A 10,690-nucleotide genomic window follows, 5' to 3' on the forward strand; every position below is an offset into this window, starting at 1 on the left:
TTTGTTTGTGAGGACATCTCTTCTAGATAAGATAAGAGAATGCTTTATGAGCCAACAGCTGGGAAGTGTGCACTTTTGCAGCAGCAAATGGGGCAGTGCATTCAGAAGGCCATAGCCCTCTATTATTGTCTTTTTTCTGTACTTAGCAATCAACGTGCCTGCATTAGCCCTTATCTCTGCTGCCCTTATGTGTCCGCCAAAGGCTTCTGGAGCAATAAGGAAGGCAGCAGGGTGAATTGAAAGCATCTGAATTGGCTTTAGATTCCTCCTTCCAGAGTCTCTGGGTCGGTATGATGTGCAAACAACAGGGATGTCACATGTCGGCCTTTTTATTTGGCCTTCTTCAAAGGCAGTTAATATAGCGAGGGCAAAGCGGGTCCAGATGTTGATTATACCAGACTTGAGCATCTGGGTTTCACTCAATCACAACACCAGACCTCTGTTCATCTAGAAAATATCCGTCGCAACGTGATATAGCTCCATGGGAGGGGTATTGTTTACTTCCTGATCTGCTATTCCAGTAATTGAGTTTTTCCCATGTGGTTGCTTCATAGTGTGTATGTGTATCGCTCCGCAGGAGGAACAAGCATGGCTGTGAGATGTGTCGCTGTGTCAAGTGTCCCCCCTTCACCTGTGACAAGCACTGCAGTGAGGGATATCGCCATAACAGGAAGGGCTGCTCCATCTGCATGTGTAAAGGTAGGTGACAATACCTCTTTCCCCTTATACCTTGATATCAATAATGTTATAACAATGTGGGGATAATGACACTGATGTTTTCATCACACATTGTTATATCAAATGGAATACACTTTATTGTACAGTCGGATAGGAAACTGTTCATTTGTAATATGCCCTTGCCATGTCATCGAAGTTTGAAAAGTGTCCACTTATAACCGTTCTCTGTTTGCTACTCACTTAACCAAGCTGAAGGAATTAAGTACATCGGCTCTTTCTCTTTGTTTTTCAGATGCACTCTTAGGTATTTAAATTCTGCACCCAATTATTTAAAGTGAGTCAGTTCTAGGTAGTACATTATATTGTCAGTAACCTTTCCTAGTACATTGCGTGATACCCGAGAAAGTTGTTTTTGGTTTTACCCAGGAGGATATTAATAATGATTAACGATTTCTAACTACACCTGAGCTCATTCTGGATATATTCATGATCCTCAGAGGATGAACCTTTTTAGTCTCAGCCCAAAATACATAAATGAAAGGTACATAACAAATCAAACAAACAGTCAATGTATCAATGGAGGATTTATAATCCCTGATACATTAATCATAGGTACTTCTTAAGAGTTATATATCAAGAGTTGGCTCCTGATCCACAGCTGCAGTTCCACCACAAGGTCTTGACTGTAAGCGGTGTAAAGGGTAGCAGATGGAAGGAGATAGGAGAGTTGAATTTCTGCCACTAAGCTGCAGCTTTGATTTCCTGTGACCTTCTGCTGCTCTGCTGAGGAGACTTTGTGTTTGCTTGTTTTGGTTCTTATTGGTGTTTATTTTTATCCAGGGGGCTGTGTGTGCAACTCTAATTAGATTCCCCCAACCCTTAAGTTAAAAGCAGAGGTGATATTTATGCGGTGTGTTTATTTTTCCAGTTTAGCTGTATTATAAATATTTTCGCTTCAAATATACTTGTGGGCTACCTGTATGGGGAGGTGATCAGTGCATTGCTCCACAAACACAGTGACACACAGACCGATAAACTGCTGTTTACCTTCTGTTTGAAACTCTTGAATCAAGTTCTATGTGGACTGTTGAAATATTCAGGGGTAGGAAACACAAATATATACTTCAAAAAAAAGTTTGTATGTTTTAAAGATTTAAATGGAAGAGGAGAAAGAAATACAACATCTGCTTGAACTCTGCATCATTGTACGGTTCAGTGTGTTTGTTCCTGATCTCAGTGGAATCATACACACTTTAAGAGTTTAACACATGCTGGGGCCCAGGTACTGGCAACCTAGGCCCTTTTTATAAGGGCTAGCAATGTGTCCCTCAGCAACAACTTTTACGTTTTTTGTCAGTTACAAATTGTTGGATATTTATAAAGCTCTATAAGCTGGTTATATGGACATAAATACACAATAAAGAAAGAGGAAATATCCTTGATTTGTGAAGGTTCCAGTTTATGGAACCAAACCCACTTAGCTCTCACTGAATGAATGAAATTGGACCTAAGACAATAATACTGGCTCATTTGACTGTGAATCATAAATGTACTTAATGAAATGTCCACAGCAGATGTACAGGATCCCTGAGCCATAGCAGGCTATGTAGCTTTCTGTAATTTTGCAAAGCTTTTCCACAAGTCAACAAGTTTTTGTGCTTTTCATGTTTGTGTCCCTAGAAAGTGGCCACTTCCCAAGCACCACTGCCCTGGCCCCGACGCCCAGTTATTGCCTCACCTCCAATGGGAACAGGTACGAGGAGGGGGACGGCTGGCACGACGGCTGTCGGGACTGCTACTGCCACTCAGGGAGGGAGATGTGTGTGCTCATATCCTGCAGCGTGCCCAGCTGCTCTAGTCCCGTGGTGAGGCCGGACCAGTGCTGTCCTACATGTGAAGGTATGTGCCATTCCTATGTTACTTTAGTCATTATCAAGTTTTAAGAGATGATATTGGTTTTAAAGGTTTATTCCTGGATATTATAACTGTACATCGTATTTGTGGTTTTGGCCATTATTCCTTTTGGTAATTAGGTTATAAGGGTTTTTGATTCTACCATTTTTTTCCGACATTTTCTTTGACTCAATGACTAGGAAATGAATGCTGTACAATGAGATTTATTCTCATTATGTTTTATGCCCGACTTTTTTCAATGAAATGTTTCATTGAATACTATACTATGACTTTTGTGATATTTTTATGAATGATGTCATACTATAATGGATATTTTTCTGAAACTGTATTACATTGTATCTATTACTTTTTGTTCATTTTTATGGCATACTACTTTGATTCATATTTTTAGAACATACAATACTATGACTTTTTCTTTGCATGCCTATACAAATACATTAATTTGGAATAAACTCAGATTTTTTGGAGATTTGTGGAACATTTTAACAAGTCTGTAACAAGTCCCTGTTTTTGTTTAAACAAGTAATTGATGGTCAAAAATACTAAAATGACAGCCAAGTTTTTAATCAGCTGGAAGGATCTTTTATGATCTTTTCCTCATTTGGAAACTACTCTCTATCAAAGACAGTGGTTTGTTTGTAGTTTTCTTTTTGATTTTTGTAAAGCCATCACCAATACACTGAATCAAGGCTCCACATGTAGCAACTTATAATATGTGACATTTGTTAACATTTCTAGGACTCACTTAGACAACCAATTACTTATAATTGTAATTAACACACACAAACCGTGTACAGTCCCAGTGTACAGTTAATTTAACAGCTTTGGATCTTTGAGGCTTTAGACTTGTTGGCCACTTAAACTCTCAAACATACAGTCTCTGTCTGTCTCTCTGAATGGAAAGCACACTAATCCACACCCACACGTTTTTTTTTATCCACAACCCTCCAACTCATGCAGGATATTTATGGAGGAGTGACTCAGTTGGCTGTTCAAATATTTAGGAGTGAAAGAATGTCTACAACTTTCAGAAGCTACACACACTTTGCAGTCAGGGGACAACAGGCTAACTCTTCACAGATGTCTGCTACTCTGCTGGACAGAAAGATGTTTTCAACTAAACTAGTGTCAAAACACAGCTTGGACACCACTCTAAATTGCCCACGGCTTCTTTTTTAATGGAAAGCAGCCTCCCATGCATCTTTATTCCAGTAACCTAAGACTCCGTTTTCTCTTTCAAGATGGTTGTTTCACTTCATCCTGCAGCAGTTATTGTAATGGCCTAAATTAATGTTTGAATTTGATAGCACACACGTGACCGCTTCCTTTTATTTCTTCCCTTTTTGTAGATGAGTCAGGCAGCGGTCAGCCAGAAGGGATGGACATGGTGGTGTGCAGAGCACCTGGGGGGGAGTTTTATGTGGAGGGGGAGACGTGGAACCTGGACGAGTGCACACGATGCACCTGCAGGAAGGGACGTGTGCTGTGCGACACTGAAGTGTGTCCCCCGGCTCTCTGCCAGGCACCGGTCAGGAACAAGGACACCTGTTGCCACATATGCGAAGGTAACATTAAAAAAAAAGCTACGGGGGTCATTTCAGATAACACTCAGCAGGAGTCACGAGTTGGGGTAGTGGGACGGGAAGTTTAAAATCTGTTTTGGATGTGCCATCAGCATGTGGTTTTTGAAGGTCTTGCATGTTGCACTTTGTCGGGGCAGTTTTATGTCAAGCACACAGACTCATAAAGAAACTAGCCAGGACTGGTTGGGTTTACATAGTGATCCTCCAGGCAGGCAGCAGCACATGTGGACTGTGGCCCACACCGGAGGTTCATCCAACTCCCCTTATAGCTGGAGGGGCAAGAATGCAACTATTCTGAGTAGATCTGTGGTATTTGTCTGGTTATGGGAATTCACTTTGACAAAAATGTCAAGGCGAAAGCGCAAAAAAACCACACGCATATTTTATTTACAACAGTACCCAAACACTGAAGCCTCTTCTCATAGACTTAGAATCAACATATCCCAAGCACTCCCAAGCATGAGGCCCACAAATCAGCAATGCATGACTGCGCCTGAGAGCTGCTCCTTGAGAATGCCGGCCCGCCTTATCGCTGCATCTCCCCTTCACAAAAGCAGATTGTCAGAGGCCAGCCTTTGATATATGTATGGGCTTGGTCACCAGGAATGTGGGAATAATACACATCTCACTGACAGGCCCTATGATGTATGTGTACAATAGAGTAGTGCAGTGTGCACATGCTAACTAAAGTCTTTGGTCGTGCAAAGGCCGCGGGGATAAGGCCTCCGACTGAACTGACATCTGACATATGGAGTCACTTGTGTTTGTGTTTAACGTACAGTAAATCATCTTATCTCAGCCCTAAAAGCTCAATGTTGTTAGTGGATTGAGATGTTATACGTCTGGGATAAATCAGGAGCCATGTAGAACCAGGCGCAATTATTTATAACTCAGACAAAATTAGGTTTCTTTCTCTGAAAATGGCGATTCTCCACAAGCTAATCTGAGGCAATAACTTTGCACTGCCAGGTCATTATGCATTACATAGGACACAGCCATATATTTGACATTTTAGCCTTTTGTCTATTGTCGTTATTAACTCTATTTATGCTTTTGTGCATCCTCAGAGGAGACGCAGAGCCCCTTGTTGCCGGTGAACACCAGCCAGCAGGAGTACTGTATAACCAGCGATGGAGACGTGCTGCTGGCCGGGGACTCCTGGAAGGCCAACGCCTGCACCAGCTGCACCTGCAACAACGGCACCATTCAGTGTTTCTCTCAGCACTGTCCCGCTGCCAACTGCAGGGTGCCTGTGTTACGCAAGGGCCAGTGCTGCCCACACTGTCTCGGTGAGTATTTAGGTGTGTTTCATTAAAGAGTCTTTGTTTCAGCCCACTAAAAATAAACATAATTTTGATTTCTAAAGGTAGTTTATGTAAGACTTCCACAAACTTAAAATGTTGTGCAATTCCAACCAGCCTTTTCTTTTACAATAAGTGGTACCACTTTAACAAGGCACAGCCTGCTGTTAGGAAAGTTATAATTCAAAATGCTACATGTCAAAAAGAGGGTGTAACTGAGGCAATGCCTGTTTCCAGACTGAATGTGTATGTGTTTGTTCGTTAGACACAGCCACTCTGGCGCTGCATGGGCAAACGCCATCATTCGCAACAACATTCCATGTGACATACACACACGGTCCACTCCAAGCAAAAACATTCCTCGGGCATCCGCACATTCACACGTGTTTCCTGTCCCCGGCTGAATCGGCCCGCGACACTCTCTCTGTGGCGGCACAGGAAGGCAAAGCTCCATGTCAGCTTTTCCTATAGAGGAAAACCTCGGCATAGGCTCCCATTGTTCAGCCTGATGTGGCCGTTTCTCTGCCCTTTGTTTTTGTTATTCACCTTGTGGAAAACAGAGCTTTTTACGTAATGCCTCCACAAAGAGGTACAGTGGAAGTTAAGGGGACAATTCATATAAACACAGCTTATCAGTGAGACACCGGGGAGTTTATACACTCACGCGCAGTTGGAAATGTTTGTCTAGAATGTCAGCGGCAATATTATTAATGGTTTTACTCCTTAACAGAAGCTACAACGTCAGTTCCTGTGATGTTGTCCACCAATGGCCCGAAGACAACAACCCCTACTACAGTGGAGAGTAGAGTGTGGATAACCACTGTCACTGTGCCACACATCATTGCTTATACAGGTAACTGCTCATTGGATAACTCCACACTCCCTCCTCTGTATATTCCTTTTGATACACTGTGTAGTTGTAACCATATCCTAGTTATTGGTACCATTGTTTGTACTCTCCCTGCACATATTTATGTTAATAAAGGGTGTTTGAGATGCCTTGATAAATGAGTGTAAATTATAGATTTCATAATTGTGCTTTGATGCTGAAATAAAACACTAGTGACAAATGGACATTGGCTAAACATGAGACACCAAGTGTTCATTTTTTATTGTTAGGTAATGAGCAGGGATTTTAGCCAAAGACATAATCTGTTCTCAATTTCAATTTTGTAATTTGTCCCACAGATGAGCCAGTTTTGGGCGAGAACTACCCCAGCCAAACAGAGATGGCTGTCATCTACCAATCAGCAGCCTGGATTCTTGCAGGTCTCCTCCTCGCCATCATCTTCTTCCTCGTGGTGGCGTTACTGATCAACAAGAAAAAGAAGTGGGTGCAGATGTCCTGCTACAGTGCACCGAAGAAGGTGAGAAGTTTATCAGTCGATCACATAAATCGGCTTGTTTTGAAGGCTTAAAATGGTGCTAAATTACACAGGCTCCCTCGTTTAAATAACAGTGTTAATGTGCGGATGGGTCACAGGGAGTTTTCCTGTGATCTTCCAGCTTCTGCTACAACTAGTGCTAAAGCTGTCATGACATGTAGGATTAATGTAGTTTCCCCTCGCGCTGTACCTTAAAGTGGAACACGGCCATGTCTATCATAAAATCGACGACTCTACCATGAAATTATTTTGTGTCAGAAAATCGAAATTTGTCAGAGTATAAGAGATGTATGAGAGTCATTCTAGGTTTAAAGGGGCCCCGATATGCTTATTTTCAGGTTTCAAAATGTGTATTTTGTGACTCTACTGTGTTTACATACTTTAATGTTCAAAAAGGTCTTTGTGATCCTAATACTGCATGAGCCCAGTGTGCTCTGATTGGTTAGCTGGCCAGCTCTGTTGGGATTGATCATTCGCTTAGAAATGTCCCATACAATGTGTTGAAGCGCTAGCCAATAGAAGAGGCGAGTGTAATGTAGTGATGTCACTATGTCGCAGAGTTAAACAAAGGTGGGGGGGAAAGAAACTCCCTCTGGAGGGAATTTGGGGATTTTAACCTCTGCAGACCTTTTATAAACTACACACGACAGGGAAGGGTAAACCCCACAAACTAAAAGGGCCCCTTTTAAACTATACAGAGATTAAATTAATCCATGATGGAGTCAATAAATGGAAATTCTATAAACTTAAACTAGTACATTTTCAAGAAATAACTCAGAAATTCACAAGTTAAATTCTGTGTAGAAAAGTAGTATTTTGACAGTAGAACAGCTTTGAAAGGTTGGGCAACTCTTACAATGGCCCTTAACTACGTCATACAGGAGCCATTTCATGCAAGTCGACAAAAATGAGTACATTTTCATCTAGCTGTTAAGACCTGAATGATATCTTCAAACTAACAAGGGATTATGTTCTTTCACCTTTTTCTGCTAAGACGGTGATCCTCAAGAAGCACGTCAACAAGAACTCAGTGGTCTACATGGAGCCCTCCAAGGAGAACAAGTTTCAAAATGTGAAGAACGACTGCGGAATCATCCACTTCTCTCCAGAAATGAGCTCCACCTGTGGGGACAAGATGACCATCCCCAGGGCCAAGCTGAGCAACGACTGGCGCTAAAAGACAAAGAAACACCTCTGAAACTCTGCTGATCAGAGCTGCCCGACACCTCCCACTCTCTCTTACTGCTGTTTCCATGGTGATGAGTGCAACAGTGCACACACACCTTGGGTGCCGCCGCCGCCGCCTTGTCTTTCCACCCTTTTGTCTGTGAAACTGAGGACGCTCTACAAGAGACAAAGCAAGTGACCTGTGCTTCTTTTCAATTTGTGTCCATATTCTTCTGTGTTTGGATCGTTGTGGTGGAGTGGGATGCTGGGAGGTGGATGGACGGATGGACATATGATGGACATATAAAGGACACAGCCACTCCGGGCTTTAAAACAGAGAGGCAGCCAGAGGCTCCTCCCTCACAATCAGACTTTGACTGTGAACATTGTAATACTAATGCTTATTATTGCCTCCTTAGAAAGTGAAACTCTGAGACAATAAGAGGAGCATTAAAAAGCTTTAGGAGAGGGGATTGGGCTGTAGTTAAAAGGAAGGTTTTCGAGGATGATGCCCCCCCCCCAGCAGTGCTTCATGGATGTAATAATTTTCCTCAGCAGGGAGGCCAAAGGAACTGATAATCCAGTTGGATCAAATTGGGTTCAGCAGCCAAATCATAAAGTCAACAGGCTTTATATAGACCCACAGATCCAAACCCCCTGCTTTACAATGTGTGGTTTCCATCTTAGTTTTTGTATATTTCTACAGTATTTGTACTAGTTTTAGTGTTGTTCTTGGCCACCTCTCGTTTTTATTATGGGTGTCTCGGCGGGGCCAGATTGAAACATTTTGAAGATGCCAGTCTAAACATTCCTGTGATCAATGTCAGGAGGGACACGCTTCCAAAATAATAGCCTTTGTTTCTACCTTCCTATGACCCGAGTCATTCCATTCATAAAGCTACAAACCACAGTTCTCAGAAAGGGAATTTGTGAACTCCTTCTGCAAAACGTGTCTGCAATACGGTAGCAAGTCGCCTTCACCTTTCCACTTTGTCTCATCCAGAAGGACTCGGTCGTACTTCGTCATTATTAAAATTGCAAAGTGGAATGATGTTCATCCAGGAAGAATATCATTTTATTGAGTGAATAGCGGTGCCAGACGCTTCATCTGGACCTATGAGGAATGTCTTTGATATCATGCCTCGCTTCATAACCTCCTTCACAGCTGTGTGGAGCTTCTGCTCACACCGAATGTTAGTGATGATTCATTTTAAAGCCTTAATTCTATAGCCTTAATGCATATCTCATTTAATTTAATTACTGTATAAACCCATATCCAGGAACTTAAAAACGGTAATATATTCACCCATTATTAAGATGAGCAGATATTGTTGTACAGCGTCACAGATGATTCCCATCATCTTCAAATACAAGTGAATTATGTGATGTGGAAGAGTGTAAGCGGAGCTCTCTAGTAACGCTACCCAAGGGTACACATTACAGAGCGTTTTAAAGAGACGTAGCACTTTCTTTGGAGCCAGTGTTTCTTTTCTTTTTTTAGAAAGCTCCCTGCTGGATTCTTGTAGGGATAAAATTCCTAATCAGGGATTTGATAGGCATATTAAGCCCTCGGAGATGTTAAACCACTCAAGTGAACACGCTGTTGCAGCTACTGGCTCTGTACCAATGTGATCAGAACGGGGAGAGGATAGAAACTGAGAAGCATTACGAAAACAAACCTGGGTTTCATAGGAAAAGGTTTTGGATCAGAGTTCTCAATCCTTTGCCAATTTCTCAATACAAAGACCTTTCTGATGCCAATTTATATTGAAGTGTTTTAGTAACTCGGTAGATTTGTGTCTGTTTGAATCATGACCATGTGCTTTAAAAAGAAGAGGTGACTGTAAAAGCTTACGCAATTCTTTGTTCTTCTATGTGTAAAAAAAAAAAAAAAAAGTAGTTTAAATTAGTAGGACAGAAGAGTACCTTATTTATTTTTTCACATAGCTTTATTTATTAATACTAAACTATAGTTTGAGATTGTCTTTTTTTTTTGGAAAACGAACTTTTGGTAGCCAAAGCTACTGTACATTGTAGACTATTTACCATTTCTATCTGCTATATTCTATACAACCTTATTTATTTCACTGTTGCAAAACCTGTAAATATGTTTCCTAGATGAACTGTAACATTTACACTTATTTCGAAAAATAAAAGTGTGAACCAAAGTGTCCCGTGCAAATGACATTTAGAGGAACGATGCCAGTGCAGTGTTGTCATTCAAGATGGTATCTGTTAGTGGTTCTTAACCTCACTCACATTCACATCTGGTGCTCGAGTTCTGTCCCAAATGGCTTTAAATCTGATCGTTCTCTCCTGCTCTCTTATCTCAGTAGCATTTGCAGATGTGTTTAGTCGCGGTAGGTTGTTTCTGAGGGGGGTCCTTTGAGATTTTAATGCAAGCGAAATAGCAAGTAGCCCTCTCATCTATCCAATGAGCTAATAAAAGCCCGGAAAAGACATTCAGGCCTGGAAACCTGTATAATCCTCCGCAGACCGTGCTGTTGTTTTGACTTGTCCGTCTAAGCTTGCTCATAAACTTCAAGGTGAGGAAGCTTCTCCGGAAGGATCAATAAAGCAAACATTAGGGTCAGTTTCCCAGGCCTTGAATATGTCAAATATGCAACACAAAGCCTTCAAACTCCACTAAAAACTCCCCAAA

General features: G+C 41.6%; 1 protein-coding gene across 3 annotated transcripts in view; it reads left to right on the top strand.

Annotated features, from left to right (window-relative positions):
- LOC307013922 (cysteine-rich motor neuron 1 protein) overlaps nt 1-10,196 on the top strand; it is a 32,265-nt gene extending 22,069 nt beyond the window's left edge. For all 3 annotated transcript variants that reach the window (XM_079641543.1, XM_079641544.1, XM_079641545.1), the window contains 7 exons: nt 578-699; nt 2,359-2,577; nt 3,942-4,157; nt 5,243-5,464; nt 6,207-6,329; nt 6,665-6,843; nt 7,856-10,196. In XM_079641543.1, the coding sequence (XP_079497669.1) occupies nt 578-699; nt 2,359-2,577; nt 3,942-4,157; nt 5,243-5,464; nt 6,207-6,329; nt 6,665-6,843; nt 7,856-8,038 (1,264 nt within the window). In that variant the 3' untranslated portion in view covers nt 8,039-10,196. The remainder of the gene's footprint in view (nt 1-577; nt 700-2,358; nt 2,578-3,941; nt 4,158-5,242; nt 5,465-6,206; nt 6,330-6,664; nt 6,844-7,855) is intronic.
- Nucleotides 10,197-10,690: the final 494 nt, after the last annotated feature.

Source organism: Notothenia rossii, assembly GCF_949606895.1.
Source record: "Notothenia rossii genome assembly, chromosome: 7".
Taxonomy (NCBI): domain Eukaryota; kingdom Metazoa; phylum Chordata; class Actinopteri; order Perciformes; family Nototheniidae; genus Notothenia; species Notothenia rossii.